At 36.7% G+C, this 17,537-nt stretch overlaps 1 protein-coding gene across 6 annotated transcripts in view; it reads right to left on the reverse strand.

The window, feature by feature from the left end:
* The window catches only part of LOC131483417 (coiled-coil domain-containing protein 7-like), a 117,286-nt gene that overhangs the window by 62,225 nt on the left and 37,524 nt on the right, over positions 1-17,537 (reverse strand). For 5 of the 6 annotated variants that reach the window (XR_009247656.1, XM_058681531.1, XM_058681530.1 and 2 more), the window contains one exon: positions 14,688-14,798. The exons of the other annotated variant lie outside the window; for it this stretch is intronic. Coding sequence is in view for 4 of the 5 variants with exons in the window: in XM_058681531.1 (XP_058537514.1) it covers positions 14,688-14,798 (111 nt within the window). In the remaining variant the exon portion in view is untranslated. The remainder of the gene's footprint in view (positions 1-14,687; positions 14,799-17,537) is intronic. 6 annotated transcript variants of the gene reach the window in all.

The raw sequence follows: 17,537 nt of genomic DNA on the forward strand, positions 1-17,537 counted from the left end.
TAGCATGGCTGGTGTGGAACCCTGAGGGCACTGCAATGCCCCTATGGAAAAAGAGGGCAAATAGCCCACAGTGTGACCTGTGGTTACCCTGGGGTCACCAGGGAGCATCCCAGCATATATAGAAGAGGTGGCATTGACTCTCTAGGGATAAAAGAGCCAGTGGGTACCATTTACCACCCCTTCCCCTCAGGATATGTGCAGAGACACCTGCTGAGGGTGGCTAACCTGCACACTGGTTTTTTGTTGTGATTTACTTCAAACTCCATACCTCTGGTGCTTTGGTGAAACTTTCCTTCTGGAACAAACTTGAGCAACCCCAGAGTGGTGAGATCCTCCCCCAGAGCAACAGCACAGGTCCTCACCATGACAGGTCCATAAAGTTTGGATTTTAAAAACTCTACCAGCCTGCGTGGGATAGACCCCAAGGGTCTACCAGGAGGGCAGATGGCCCAGACCCAGACAGGTTGAAGGCAGCAATCTGAGTGATGCCTGTGACACACAAGGAATATTGCCCTTCTGAGAGGGCTTCTCAAAGGTGCCAGCTTCCCTCTCTTGGGACTGAGGAGCTTGCTTGTGCCAGTTACCTATCCCACCCATTAGCATATACTAACCTCAGTAAACAGCACAGCACCAACAGTGGCAGCCTAAACCATTTATGCCAAGCTCCACCCCCTGCACTGTGCAGGTGCTGCTTTTTGTGGCCAACTGTACCTGATAACAAGAGCAGTGGGTTCTTCCCCCAGAAGACTAGAACAACCCCTCTGCCCACCCCCAACAGGCACATGTTCACTGACTATAGAGTTCTACAAAGCTTCAGCTCTACTGGAAATAGCATTAGGTCTCTTAACAAGCAGACCAGAGTACAACTAGTAAAAACTCACCACTCTGGCCAACGTCCACTCTCCCCCCAGCAGGCAAGTAGAAACTGCATTGGACTGACCTGAGAGAAAGAAAAGCCAAAAAACAGCAGCAGAGTTCACATAGCATACACCAGAGACACCTCCTAAAGTGCCAGGCCCTGGACACTAAAAGACCTCTTCTTCATAAAGCCACTACTTTCAGGAGCAGGAAATATAACAGGTTTTCATAACACAAAGATGAAGACAGAGACCTAGACAAAATGCAAAGATGAAGGAATTCATCTCCAAAGAAAGAACAAGAAATGGCTATGTCCAGGGATCTAATATAAACAGATATAAGTAATAGGCATGATCCAGAATTTAAAAAAAAACTTTTTAATGTTTATTTATTTTTGAGAGACAGAGACAGAACATGTGCTGGGGAGGGGCAGAGAGAGAGAAGACACAGAATCTGAAGTAGGCTTCAGGCTGTGAGCTGTCAGCACAGAGCCTGATGTGGGGCTCAAACTAACAAACTGTGAGATCATGACCTGAGCTGAAGTTGGACACTTAACTGACTGAGCCACCCAGGAACCCCTGCATGATCCAGAATTTAAATCAACAATCATAAAGATAATAGCTGGGCCTGAGAAAATCATAGAAGACTCCGGAGAGTATCTTACCACAAAGAGAAAAGACTTAAAAATTAGGCAAAAACAAAAATACAATAACCAAGATTCAAAAATGACTAGATATAATAACCACAAGGGTGAAGTAAGAGAGGAAGGAATAAATGATATAGAAGATAAAAATATGGAGAAATGAAGCTGAAAAAAAGAGGGAAATAAAAATATTGGATCATGAATGTAGACTTAGAAAACTCAGTGACTCCATAAAACATAATAACATTCATATTGTATAGGTTCCAGAAGAGAAGTAAAAGTTGGCAGAAGGCTTATATGAGAAAATTATAGCTTAAAACATCCTAATCTGGGGAAAGAAACAGACATCCAAATCTGGGAGGCACAGAGAACTCCCATCAAAATCAACAAAAGCTGGTCAACACCAAGACATATCATAAAGTTGCAAAATATAGAGGTAAAGAAAAAATCCTAAAAGCAACAAGACAAAAGAATTCCCTTCTTACAAGGGAAGTAAATAAGGTTAGCAAAAGATCCCTCCTCAGAAACATGGCAGGCAAGAAGGGAGTGGCAGAAAATATTCAACGTGCTGAAAGGGAAAAATCTGGAACCAAGAATATTCTACCCAGCAAGGCTGTCATTCAGAATAGATGAAGAGATGAAGCATTTCCCAGACAAACACAAACTAAAGGAGTTCGTGACTACTAAACCAGCCCTGCAGGAAACATTAATAGGCATTCTTTGAGTGGAAAGAAAAACCAAAAGCAACAAAAACTAGAAAGTAACAGAGAAAATCTCCAGAAACAATTACTTGAAAATAATACAATTACATTAAATTAATATCTATCAATAATTATTCTTAATGTAAATGGAATAAGTGCTCCAATGAAAAGACATAGAGTTTAGGAATGGATAAAAAAATGAAAACAAAAAAAACAAAATGCTGCCTACCAGAGACTCATTCTAGAACTGAAGACGCCTACAGATTGGAAGTGAGAGGCTGAAGAATAATTTAGCATGCTAATGGACATCAAAAGAAAGCCAGAGTAGCCATACTTATATCAGACAAACTAGATTTTAAGCCAAAGACTGTAGCAAGAGATGAAGAGGTACACTGTATCATAATAAAGGCTTCTATCAAAAAAGACCTAACAATTGCAAATATTTATGCCCCCAACTTAGAAGAACCCAAATATATGAAACAATTAATAAAAACATAAAGGAACTCATTGATAATAGAATAAGAGTAGGTGACTTTAATATCCCACTAACATCAAGTAAAGATCATTTAAGCAAAAAATCAATAAGGAAACAATGGCTTTGAATGATACATTGGACCAGATGGACTTAAAAGATATAATCAGAACATTTCATCCTAAAGCAGCAGAATACACATTCATTATAAGTGCACATGGGACATTCTCCAGAACAGATCACATTCTGGGTCACAAATCAAGCATAAATAGTAAAAAAAAGAAGACTGAGATCATATCATATATATTTTCCAACTACACCTCTATGAAACTTCAAGTCAACCATAAGAAAAAATTTGGAGAGACCACAAATACATGGAAGTTAAAGAACATCTTACTAAAGAATGAATGGGACAATCAGGAAATTAAAGAAGAAATAAAAAAAATACATGGAAACAAATGAAAATGAAAAAAATGATAGTCTAAAACCTTCAAGATGCAGCAAAAGCAATTATAAGAAGGAAGTGTATAGCAATATAGGCTCACTTCAAGAAGCAAGAAAAATTTCAAATACACAACCAAACCTTACACTTAAAGGAGCTAGAAGAGCAACAAGAAATGAAGCCTAGGGCCAGCAGAAGAAGGGAAATAATAAAGATTAGAGATGAAATAAATGTATAGAAACAAACAAAAAAGCAAAACAGTAGAACAGATCAAGGAAACCAGGAGCTGGCTCTTTGAAAGAATTAATAAAATTGATAACTCTAGCCAGATTTATCCAAAAAAAGGAGAAAGAACCCAAATAAAAATCACGAAAGAGAGGGGAAGATCACAACCAACACCACAGAAATACAATTATAAAAGAATATTATGAAAAATTATATGTCAATAAATTGAGTAATCTGGAAGAAATGGATAAATTCCTAGAAAGATATAAACTACCAGAAAAAAACACGAAGAAATAGAAAATTTGAACAGCCCAATAATCAGCTAAAATATTGAATCAGTAATCAAAAATCTCCCAAGCTAAAGTCCAGGGCCCGATGTCTTCACAGGGGATTTCTACCAATATTTAAAGACGAGTTTAAATCTATTATTCTTAAATTGTTGCAAAAAAAATAGAAATGGAAGGAAAATTTTGAAATTCATTCTATGAAGTCAGTATTATCTTAATTCCAAAACCAGACAAAGACCCCACTAAAAAAGAGTATTACAGGGGCGCCTGGGTGACTCAGTCAGTTAAGCATCCGACTTCGGCAAAGGTCATGATCTCGTGGCCTGTGAGTTCAAGCCCTGTGTCAGGCTCTGTGCTGACAGCTCAGAGCCTGAAGCCTGCTCAGATTCTGTGTCTCCCTCTCTCTCTGCCCCTCTCCTGCTCATGCTCTGTCTGTCTGTCTGTCTCTCTTTCTCTCTCTCTCTCTCTCTGTCAAAAATAAACATTTTTTTTAAAAAGTACTGCAGGCCAATATCCCTGATGAACATAGATGCAAAAATTCTAAACAAAATACTAACAAATCAAATCCAACAGTACATTAAAATAATTATTTACCATGATCAAGAGGCATTTATTCACCGGCTACAGGGGTGGTTCAATATCTGCAAATCAATCAACGTGGTACACCAAAATAATAAAAGAAAGGATAAGAATCATGATACTCTCAATAGATGCAGAAAAAAACATTTGACAAAATATAGCATCCAGCCTTGATTAGACCTCTCAACAAAGAAAGGACAGAGGAAACATAACTCAACATAATAAAGACCATATGTGAAAGATCCATGGCTAATATCATCTCAAACAGAAAAACTGATAGCTTTTCCTGTATGGTTAGAAATAAGACTGGATGCTCATTCTCACCATTGTTCTTTAACAGTACTGGAAGTTGTAACCTCAGAAATCAGACAACAAAAAGAAATATAAGGCATTCAAATTAGCAAGAAAGGAGTCAAACTTTCACTATTTGCAGATGACATGATATTCTATGTAGAAATTGAAAAGACTCCACCACAAAAGTTGCTAGAACTGACACACGAAATCAGTAATGTCACAGGATACAAAATCAATGTACAGAAATCTGTTGCATTTCTATACACCAATAATGAAGCAGCAGAAAGACAATTCAAGGAATTGATCCCATTTAAAATTTTACCAAAACCATAAAACACCTAGGAATAAACATAACCTAAGAGGTGATATACCTATACTCTGAAAACTGTAGAAGACATATGAAAGAAATTGAAGATAACAGAAAGAAATGGAAAAACATTCAAAGCTCATGAATTGGAAGAACAAATATTGTTAAAATGTCTATACTACCCAAAGTAATCCACACGTTTAATGCAATCCCTATCAAAATAATACCAACATTCTTCACAGAGCTAGAACCAACAATCCAAATGTTGTATGCAACCACAAAGGACCCTGAATAGTCAAAGGAATTTTGAAAAAGAAAATCAAAGCTAGAGGCATCACAATTCCAGACTTCAGGTTATATTACAAAGCTGTAGTGACCAAGACAGCATAGGGGTGTCTGGGTGGTTCAATCAGTTAACCATCCAACTTAGGCTCAGGTCACGATCTCATGGTTTGTGAGTTTGAGCCCCGCATCAGTCTCTGTGCTGACAGCTCAGAGCCTGGAGCCCACTTTGGATTCTGTGTCTCCCTTTCTCTCTGCTCCTCCCCTGCTCACGCTCTGTCTCTCTCTCTTCTTCAAAAATAATAAACATTCAAGAAAAACAAAGACAGCATGGTACTGGCACACACACACACACACACACACATGCACACACGCACACACACACACACACCATATAGATCAATAGAACAGAATAGAAAACCCATAAATGGACATACACCTATATGGTCAACTAATATTCAACAAAGCAGGAATGAATTTCTAATGGAAAAAAGACAGTCTCTTCAACAAATGGTCTTGGGAAAACTGGACAGCAACATGCAAAAGAAGGAAACTGGACTACTTCCTTAAACCAAACACAAAAATAAATTCAAAATGGATGAAAGGCATAAATGCAACACAGGATACCATCAAAATCCTAGAGGAGAACACAGGCAGCAAACTGTTTGACATCAGCATAACAACTTCTTACTAGATACATCTCCTGAGGCAAGGGAAACAAAAGCAAACAGGAATCTTTCAGAATTTATCAAAATAAACAAACAAACAAATAAACTTCTGTGCAGGGAAAGAAACAATCAACAAACTTAAAAGGCAACATTTAGAATTGGAAAAGATATTTGTAAATGACATATCTGATAAAGGGTTAGTATCCAAAATCTATAAAGAACTTATAAAAACACCAAAAAAACCCAAATAACCCAGTTAAAAAACAGGCAGAAGACATGAATAGACATTTTTCCAAAGAAGACATCCATATGGCTAACAGAAACATGAAGATACTCAAAATCATCAGGGAAATACAAATCAAAACTACAATGAGATATCTTATCTCACTTGTCAGAATGGCTAAAATTAACAACACATGAAAGAACAGATATTGGTGAGGATGCAAAGATTAAAGGAATCCTCTTACATTGTATGTGGAAATGCAAACTGGTACAGCCACTCTGGAAAAGAGTATGAAGTTCCTCAAATTGTTAAAAATGGAACTTCTTACCATCCATCAATTGTAATACTACATATTTAGCCAAAGGATACAAAAATAGTGATATGAAGGGATACATGCACCCCAGTGTTCACAATAGCATTATCAACAATAGCCAAATTATGGAAGGAGCCCAAATGTCCATTGGCTGATAAATGAATAAAGTAGGCATGTATGTATACACAGTGGTATATTAGCCCTAAAAAAGAATGAAATCTACCATTTGCAATGATGGGGATGGAGGCAGACTATACTGTGAAACAAAATAAGTCAGTCAGAGAAAGACAAATTCCATAAGATTTCACTGATATGTGAAATTTAAGAACAAACAGCTGAACATAGTGGGGAAAAAAGAGAGAGGAAAACCATAAAACAGACTCTTAACTATAGAGAAAAAACTGAGGGTTACTGGAGGGGAGGGTGGCAGGGGGATTAGTTAAATCAGTAAGGGAATTATGAGGGGCATTGGTTGTGATGAGCACTGGGTATTGTATGTAAGTGATGAATCACTAAACTGTATACCTGAAACTAATTCTGCACTGTATGTTAACTAACTGGAATTTAAATAAAAACCTGAAACTAAAAACAAACAAGCAAACAAAATGCAAAAAAAAGGTGTTTATATACTACAACAATATAGTAGAAAAATTCTCACCAGATATAGCAAATAATAATAGCAGATAATTTTATGGAGTTTATGCACTCTTCACCTAAATCCCACAATAACCTTATAATGTGGACACTATGACTAGTCATATTTGATACATGAAGAAACAAGGTTCATGGAGAGACTGACTAATTTACACAGTAAGTGACATAGGTAGGCATAAAAACAGGAAGTCTATCTGCAACATTTGTCCTTTTGAACACTACCTCTGCATTATCTTTCATAAGAATATGGTAGACCTCCCCTAACATAAATAGTCCAAATATCCACAGGAGAATGGGCAAAATTTGTAATACACTTAAAAATAAAATAAAATAAAATAAAATCATAATAATAATAAAAAACAAAAACCAGACCAATATACAATAAAAATAAATAAATGAAATTTAAAATTATCAACAGTGATTAATCTTACAACTGTTGAACCAAAAGGGCAATTTGCTAAAGAAAAAAGCATATGGCATACTACCATTTAATCATATAAAACAATAAATTCTTTAGAGATGTAAACATATTTAGCAAAAATATAAAGAAATAAATGGGACTAATAGCCATCTAATTCAGAATGAAAGGCAATAATCTGAGAAGAATGAAGAGGGAAATTCAATATTTTAGATTTATTATATTTATTAAGTGGGACACAGACACGCAAGTGTTCATTATATTAATTCTTAAAACTTTCTATATTTAAAATAAAAATAACAGAAACAATCTATAATACCTGGATTTTATTTGGTTCATAAGAAGTTTAGAGATAAATTCAATTTTTTATTATACTAAGCAAAAAATTGAAATAGAAATTTTCTAATCCTCTAATAATATCCTACTTTCCTTAATCCATGTTTGAAGAAAACAGAGAAAACCAACAAGCAAGGAATCAAGCAAACAAACAAACAAATAAATAACTTTTTAAAAATTATAAACCAATGTCACAAATTGTAGAAAATCTTGTATACCAATATCAATAGCAAGGCACAGTAGAAGAAAACAAATATTCCTTTTTCCTTTAAAATGATATAACAGTTGCTATCTACACTCAAATATTGAAAAATTTAAAAAAGCTATAAACAATATCTTGAATAAGGTCTACTGGATAATAACCAATATGGTTTAGCATTAAATGATACTTGATAAGAATGGAAATGTGAATAATGGATGAATGTTTTACTTTTAGAAATTAAATAATTATCATTTCTGTATAAAATTCCTAGAAAAGTGTTTTCTAAACAAGTATTCCATGAAACTCTATTCCAAGATGAAAAAAAGGATAGGATTTCTTGGTCAATAGATTTAAGAAATATAGTATAATAATTAGAATATTAAAGACTATAAGAAGTAATAAATAGTACAAATAGCTTTACAACATTTACTAGTTCTGTAGAACTTCAATTTTGGCAATTAATGTTTTAAATATTAAACTTAAAGAAAAATTCAATAATAAAACCATAAATTAAGCTGATCACATTTAGAGCTTCTGGTTGGCTTAGTAGTGCATGCAACTCTTGATCTCATAGTTGGAGTTCAAGCCCAACATTGGATGTACAGATTATGTAAAATATATATATATATATATATATATATATATATATGTATATGTATATATATACACACATACATACATATATATGTATATATATGTATGTATATATATGTATATGTATACATGCATATATGTATATATATGTATATGTATATATATGCATATATATATGTGTGTGTGTTTATATATATATATATATTTTTTTTAAGCTGATCACATTTTAGATGTGTTTTTAAATTGTCAAGTGATTTATGTCACCCAACGCTGTGCTTCTGCATATCAATCCCTCCGGTGGCAGGTCTGACTCCCTCCCAGTGACGCAGGGCCCCTCCTGAAGTGTATCACAAAAGGAAAAGTGAGCTGAGCCTGCCCCTCCTGCCCCTGTGCACCTTGCTGATCCACCCCAGCTAATATGCCAGATCCACAGCACCACAAGCCTGGCACTGTGCAAGTAGCCCAGATGGGTCACTCTACCCCACAGTGAATCCTGCCCCTAGGAGAGGGGAAGAGAAGATACACACCAGTCTGACTGTGGCCCCAGCGGTGGGCTGGGGGTAGACATCAGGTCTGACTGCAGCCCCTCCCACCAATGCAAGTTATTCAAGACAGCACAGGGGAAATGCCCTGCAGTTCCGCACCACTCCAGGGACTATCCAAAATGACGGAACAGAAGCATTCCCCTCAAAAGAATCTCCAGGAAATAACAACAGCTAACAAACTGATCAAAAAGGATTTAAACAATATAACAGAAAATGAATTTAGAATAACAGTCATAAAATTAAATTAATCGATGGGCTTGAAAACAGTATAGAGGACAGCAGAGAAACTATTGCTACAGAGATCAAGGGACTAAGGAACAGCCAGGAGGAGCTAAAAAATGCTATCAATGAGCTGCAAAATAAAATGGAGACAACCACAGCTCGGATTGAAGAGGCAGAGGAGAGATAGGTGAACTAGAAGATAAAATTATGGAAAAAGAGGAAGCTGAGAAAAAGAGAGATAAAAAAAATCCAGGAGTATGAGGGGAAAATTAGAGAATTAAGTGATACACTAAAGAGAAATAATCTACGCATAATTGGTATTCCAGAGGAGGAAGAGAGAGAGGGAAAGGTGCTGAAGGCGTACTTGAAGAAATAATAGCTGAGAACTTTCCTGATCTGGGGAAAGAAAAAGGCATTGAAATCCAAGAGGCACAGAGAACTGCCTTCAGACGTAACTTGAACCGATCTTCTGCACGACACATCATAGTGAAACTGGCAAAATACAAGGATAAAGAGAAAATTCTGAAAGCAGCTAGGGATAAACGTGCTCTAAAATATAAAGGGAGGGGCGCCTGGGTGGCTCAGTCGGTTAAGTGGCCGACTTCGGCTCAGGTCATGATCTCGCGGTCCGTGAGTTCAAGCCCCGTGTCGGGCTCTGTGCTGACAGCACAGAGCCTGGAGCCTGTTTCAGATTCTGTGTCTCCCTCTCTCTGACCCTCCCCCATTCATGCTCTGTCTTTCTCTGTCTCAAAAATAAAATAAATGTTAAAAAAAAATTTTTTAAATAAAATAAAATAAAATATAAAGGGAGACCAATAAGACTCATGTCCATTCTCTCTACTGAAACTTGGCAGCCTGAAAGGAATGGCGGGAAATCTTTAATGTGATGAACAGAAAAAATATGCAGCTGAGAAACCTTTATCCAGCAAATCTGTCATTTAGACTAGAAGGAGAGATAAAGGTCTTCCCAAACAAAAAACTGAAGGAATTCATCACCACTAAACCAGCCCTGCAAGAGATCCTAAGGGGGATCCTGTGAGATAAAGTACCAGACATCACTACAAGCATGAAACCTACAAACATCACAATGACTCTAAACTCATATCTTTCTATAATAAAATTGACTGTAAATGGACTAAATGCGCGAACCAAAAGACATAGGGTATCATAATGGATAAAAAAACAAGACCCATCTATTTGCTGTCTATAAGTGACTCATTTTAGACCTGAGGACACCTTCAGATTGAAAGTGAGTGTGTAGAGAACTATCTATCATTCTACTGGATGTCAAAAGAGAGCTGGAATAGCCATACTTATATCAGACAAACTAGACTTTAAATTAAAGGCTGTAACAAGAGATAAAGGAGGGCATTATATAATAATTACAGGGTCTATACATCAGAAAGAGCTAACAACTATAAATGCCTATGCACCGAATATGGGAACTCCCAAATATATAAAACAGTTGCTCACAAACATAAGCAACCTTACTGATAAGAATGTGGTAATTGCAAGGGCCTTTAACATCCCACTTACAACAATGGATAGGTCATCTAGACACATGGTCAATAAAGAAACAAGGGCCCTGAATGATACATTGGATCAGATGGACTTGACAGATATATTTAGAACTCTGCATCCCAAAGCAACAGAATATACTTTCTTCTGGAGTGCACATGGAACATTCTCCAAGATAGATCACATACTGGGTCACAAAACAGCCCTTCATAAGTGTACAAGAATTGAGATCATACCATGAATACTTTCAGACCATAATGCTATGAAGCTTGAGATCAACCACAGGGAAAAGTCTGGAAAACCTCCAAAAGCATGGAGGTTAAAGAACACCCTACTAACGAATGAGTGGGTCAACCAGGCAATTAGAGAAGAAATTAAAAAATATATGGAAACAAACGAAAATGAAAATACAACAATCCAAACGCTTTGGGACGCAGTGAAGGCAGTCCTGAAAGGAAAATACATTGCAATCCAGGCCTATCTCAAGAAACAAGAAAAATCCCAAATACAGAATCTAACAGCACACCTAAAGGAAATAGAAGCAGAACAGCAAAGGCAGCCTAAACCCAGCAGAAGAGAAATAATAAAGATTAGAGCAGAAATGAACAATATAGAATCTAAAAAAAACTGTTGAGCAGATCAACGAAACCAAGAGTTGGTTTTTTGAAAAAATAAACAAAATTGACAAACCTCTAGCCAGGCTTCTCAAAAAGAAAAGGGAGATGACCCAAATAGATAAAATCATGAATGAAAATGGAATTATTACAACCAATCCCTCAGAGATACAAACAATTATCAGGAAATACTATGAAAAATTATATGCCAACAAACTGGACAACCTGGAAGAAATGGACAAATTCCTAAACACCCACGCGCTTCCAAAACTCAATCAGGAGGAAATAGAAAGCTTGAACAGACCCATAATCAGTGAAGAAATTGAATCAGTTATCAAAAATCTCCCAACAAATAAGAGTCCAGGACCAGATGGCTTCCCAGGGGAGTTCTACCAGACGTTTAAAGAGAGATAATACCTATCCTTCTCAAGCTATTCAAAAACATAGAAAGGGAAGGAAAACTTCTAGACTCATTCTATGAACCCAGTATTACTTTGATTCCTAAACCAGACAGAGACCCAGTAAACAAAGAGAACTACAGGCCAATATCCCTAATGAATATGGATGCAAAAGTTCTCAATAAGATACTAGCAAATCGAATTCAACAGCCTATAAAAAGAATTATTCACCATGATCAAGTGGGATTCATTCTTCAGATGCAGGGCTGTTTCAACATTCGCAAATCAATCAATGCGATACATCACATTAATAAAAGAAAAGATAAGAACCATATGATCCTGTCAATCAATGCAGAGAAAGCATTTGACAAAATTCAGCATCCTTTCTTAACAAAAACCCTCGAGAAAGTCAGGATAGAAGAAACATACTTAATCATCATAAAAGCCATTTATGAAAAGCCCACAGCTAACATCATCCTCAATGGGGAAAAACTGAGAGCTTTTTCCCTGAGATCAGGAACACAACAGGGATGTCCACTCTCTCCGCTGTTGTTTAACATAGTGTTGGAAGTGCTAACATCAGCAATCAGACAACAAGAGGAAATCAAAGGCATCAAAATTGGCAAAGATGAAGTCAAGCTTTCACTTTTTGCAGATGACATGATATTATACATGGAAAATCTGATAGACTCCACCAAAAGTCTGCTAGAACTGATACATGAATTCAGCAAAGTCACAGGATACAAAATCAATGTACAGAAATCAGTTGCATTCTTATACACTAATAATGAAGCAACAGAAAGACAAATAAAGAAACTGATCCCATTCACAATTGCACCATGAAGCATAAAATACCTAGGGATAAATCTAACCAAAGATGTAAAAGATCTGTATGCTGAAAACTATAGAAAGCTTATGAAGCAAATTGAAGAAGATATAAAGAAATGGAAAAACATTCCATGCTCATGGGTTGGAAGAATAAATATTGTCAAAATGTCAATACTACCCAAAGCTATCTACACATTCAATGCAATCCCAATCAGAATTGCACCAGCATTCTTCTCGAAGGTAGAACAAGCAATCCTAAAATTCATATGGAACCACAAAAGGCCCCGAACAGCCAAAGTAATTTTGAAGAAGAAGACCAAAGCAGGAGGCATCACAATCCCAGACTTTAGCCTCTACTACAAAGCTGTATCATCAAGACAGCATGGTATTGGCACAAAAACAGACACATAGACCAATGGAATAGAATAGAAACCCCAGAACTAGACCCACAAAAGTATGGTCAACTAATCTTTGACAAAGCAGGAAAGAACATCCAATGGGAAAAAGACAGTCTCTTTAACAAATGGTGCTGGGAGAACTGGACAGCAACATGCAGAAGATTGAAACTAGACCACTTTCTCACACCATTCACAAAAATAAACTCAAAATGGATAAAAGACCTGAATGTGAGACAAGAAACCATCAAAACCCTAGAGGAGAAAGCAGGAAAAGACCTCTCTGACCTCAGCTGTAGCAATTTCTTACTTGACACATCCCCAAAGGCAAGGGAATTTAAAGCAAAAATGAATTACTGGGACCTTATGAAGATAAAAAGCTTCTGCACAGCAAAGGAAACAACCAACAAAACTAAAAGGCAACCAACGGAATGGGAAAAGATATTTGAAAATGACATATCGGACAAAGGGCTAGTATCCAAAATCTGTAAAGAGCTCACCAAACTCCACACCCGAAAAACAAATAACCCAGTGAAGAAATGGGCAGAAAACATGAATAGACACTTCTCTAAACAAGACATCCGGGTGGCCAACAGGCACATGAAAAGATGCCCACGTCGCTCCTCATCAGGGAAATACAAATCAAAACCACACTCAGATATCACCTCACGCCAGTCAGAATGGCCAAAATGAACAAATCAGGAGACTATAGATGCTGCCGAGGATGTAGAGAAACAGGAACCCTCTTGCACTGTTGGTGGGAATGCAAATTGGTGCAGCCACTCTGGAAAACAGTGTGGAGGTTCCTCAGAAAATTAAAAATAGACCTACCCTATGACCCAGCAATAGCACTGCTAGGAATTTACCCAAGGGATACAGGAGTACTGATGCATAGGGGCACTTGTACCCCAATGTTTATAGCAGCACTCTCAACAATAGCCAAATTATGGAAAGAGCCTAGATGTCCATCAACTGATGAATGGATAAAGAAATCATGGTTTATATACACAATGGAGTACTATGTGGCAATGAGAAAGAATGAAATATGGCCCTTTGTAGCAACGTGGATGGAACTGGAGAGTGTGATGCTAAGTGAAATAAGCCATACAGAGAAAGACAGATACCATATGTTTTCACTCTTATGTGGATCCTGAGAAACTTAACAGGAACCCATGGGGGAGGGGAAGGGAAAAAAAAAAGAGAGAGGTTAGAGTGGGAGAGAGCGAAAGCATAAGAGACTCTTAAACTGAGAACAAACTGAGGGTTGATGGGGGGTGGGAGGGAGGGGAGGGTGGGGGATGGGTATTGAAGAGGGCATCTCTTGGTATGAGCACTGGGTGTTGTATGGAAACCAATTTGACAATAAATTTCATATATTTAAAAAAATGAAATGAGTGTATTTTAAAAGTACACTAGTATGAGATTAAAGTTCTGCTTTACTCTCAGTTAAAAAAACAAAGTTTTCTTGGATTGTTGGTCTGCTGTTGATAAGAAAATGTAAACCAAGGGTTTTTATCTGTCCAGAAAACCAAAGTTTTTATGTTTTGTCTTTATCAGGTCTTTGATTACTTACGTTAAAATCTGTCAATATTAAAGGAATTAAGATTTGCTAACAAAAAAATATTTTATGACTACTAGTTTTAAATATGTTTTTAAATATTATACCCACCATTCAATCTTTGAGATTGGTAAATTCCACTTCTTCCTCTTTGATCCTTGTATCCTATAGTAAGTTCTAGATCTTCAAGGGTAAAATCTGAGGGTTCATACATATCCTGATCTACCAAGATGAAAATAAAAAGCCTTTTTAATAAATTAAATATAGAAAGACTATTGAAATCCACCTACTGTGTTCTAATTCCAGGAAGAGTATAATATTTGAAAGTTAGGAAAATATTCTTATATATTATATCAAGTAAGAGGAGAAAAAAATAATTCATAAATACCAGAAGTTCATTTGACAAATTTCAACATATATTCCTTATAAAACTTTGAAAAATTAAAATTATAGATTTACTCCTAGTCATTTACTCTTTAATACAGAATATGTTTCTATCTCAATCCAACAGTTAACATTTTGATTTATAGTGAAGTGCCAATAGATAGTCCTATTAAAATTGTGAACAATATAAAAATGTGACTCATTACCATTTAATAATTACCTAGTTCTGGTAAAGTTAGTAATATATAAAACAGAAATTTGATGATTTTCAGCTAATATATAAATAGATTTGTCAGAATAGATTTGCCACATATATTTTTTATTATCAACATTAAATTTAAAAAATGAAATGGGTCAAAGGGACTATACATTTCCAATGTCACTGATATCTATAGGTGTATTTTTATTATAATTGATACATATTTTCATACAGCTTTCCTGAAAATGTTTAATCACTATCCCTATTTACTTGTAATATTGAGAGCTGTTTCCTCACACTTTTCCCAACTGATATTATATACTTTAAGTATTTGGTATTTTATAAATCATTTTAATGAAAATTATTTCATTATTAGTATAAACCTACTTGATTAACAAGTACAAAAATATTTGCCATCTATTTTTTCTGTTGGAGGAATTCATTTTTCTAACTTCTTTTACTATGTTTTTAGTAAAGAAATAATCTAAAAATGGACATTAAATATTTTTATAGACAGACTTATATGTATTTTATATAAGGATACAACCTGTTCACTGTCAAAAATAGTTTCTTAGATTATTGTTTGCCTTTTAATTTTGCTTTTGATATTTCTGTGTGCAGAAATTTTAAATTATTATTTAGTTAATTTGTAATGATCTTTCCCTTATGTTTCTGGGTATGAAGGCATGCCTAGGGTAGTTTTTTTCCAAACAAGATTAATTTATGTTGGACCTCTGAGAAGATGGCAGAGTAGGAGGATCATAAATTCATTACATCCAGGGACATATCTAGATAACAGCCACATCAGTGCAATCAACACAAAAAAGTGACTTGAAACTGGCAGAAAAGGCTTTCCACGTTAATCATGGAGAGAAGGCCACATCAAAAAGGGTAGAAGGGGTGGTGATACAGTTGGGAACCAAACTCCCAGTGATACCAACTACAAATGGGTGGAATACCACAAACATGGAGAATGGAGAGGAGCAGACCCCACACCAGGCACCACAGACAGAGGGGACCTACACTGGAAAGATGAGTCACCATAACATCTGGCTTTGAAAACAGGGGGTTTAACTCTGGTTACTTTATTTTTTTATTTTTAATTTTTTTAATTTTTAAATGTTTATTTAAACATAATTAAGAGAGAGAGAGAGAGAGAGAGAGAGAGAGAGAGAGAGAATATGTGGGGGAGAGGCAGAGAGAGAGGGAGACAGGATCTGAAGCAGACTCTGGGCTCTGAGCTGTCAGCACAGAGCCCAACTCAGGGCTCAATCCCACAGACTGTGAGATCATGACCTGAGCCAACTAAGCCACCCAGATGCCATTAAATCTGGTTACTTTCAAATTCAGAGACTCATCTCTGGGAGAGATAGAGGACAATAGGAAACTTAGTTCCCACCTTTAAAAAGACAGCATAATAACCTTACTGAGACAGAGCATAGAAGCAGCATTTTGAAATGCGCCTAGGGGTATGAAGGAGATTTATTTATAGTCTCAAAATGTGTGCTGAAGGGGCAGAGAGCTTTAGGAGACTTCTCCAAGAACAAAAGAACTGGCAAGTGCCATTTCTCCCCCCCATCATTGATAGTCAGACACTTGTGGGAACCAATTTAAACCTTTCCACCTATCTTGCTGACATCCATGCCCCATGCCCACATTCTCCTGCAGCACCCTATCCAACCTGCCACCCTAAGCAGAAGCCCCACCAAAATGTCTCCTGCTGCATCACATCTGTAAGTATCCACAGTAGTGACTGGTACCACTCCAAAGTCACTCTTGTTCTGGAGGGAGTGGAACATGACCACACACATCAGTTCAACTCCAACCCCAGCAGTGAAACCTTATTACTGGCAGTACAGACAGAGTGCCTTGACAATCAGTGCACCTGCAGCCCCAGCAGACAGAATGAGGGCTGGCATCTAATCTAACTGCTGGATGCTCCCAGGAACCAAATACCCTGCACAAGGAGAGTGATTCATGGCAATTGCAGCCCCAGCAAACAGGGCAAAGCCTGGGATCAGGTCTGAAGGCTGACACCACAGATCTACAAGCTCATGGTGCCCCCAGACTGTTCTGTTAATAACACAGGGATCAAACCATGCCCAGTAGATGCAAAGGGTGCCATTGCAGCCATCTGAACTGAAGGCAAATGATGCTTAGCCAGAATAGTAGGGCAGAGACAACGCACATAGAAGACATTCATGGAGTGTCTGGTTCTGGAGAACAGGGTACATTGTGCTACATGGGAGCATAGGATCTGTTCTTTGTAAGGCTACTACTTTCATATCAGGAGAGAGAACTGAATTTCCTAATATATAGAAACAAACAGAGAATTAACAACATGGGAAGATAGCAGAATATGTCCCACATGAAAGAAC

This window comes from Neofelis nebulosa, chromosome 8, assembly GCF_028018385.1.
Source record: "Neofelis nebulosa isolate mNeoNeb1 chromosome 8, mNeoNeb1.pri, whole genome shotgun sequence".
In the NCBI taxonomy this organism is placed as follows: domain Eukaryota; kingdom Metazoa; phylum Chordata; class Mammalia; order Carnivora; family Felidae; genus Neofelis; species Neofelis nebulosa.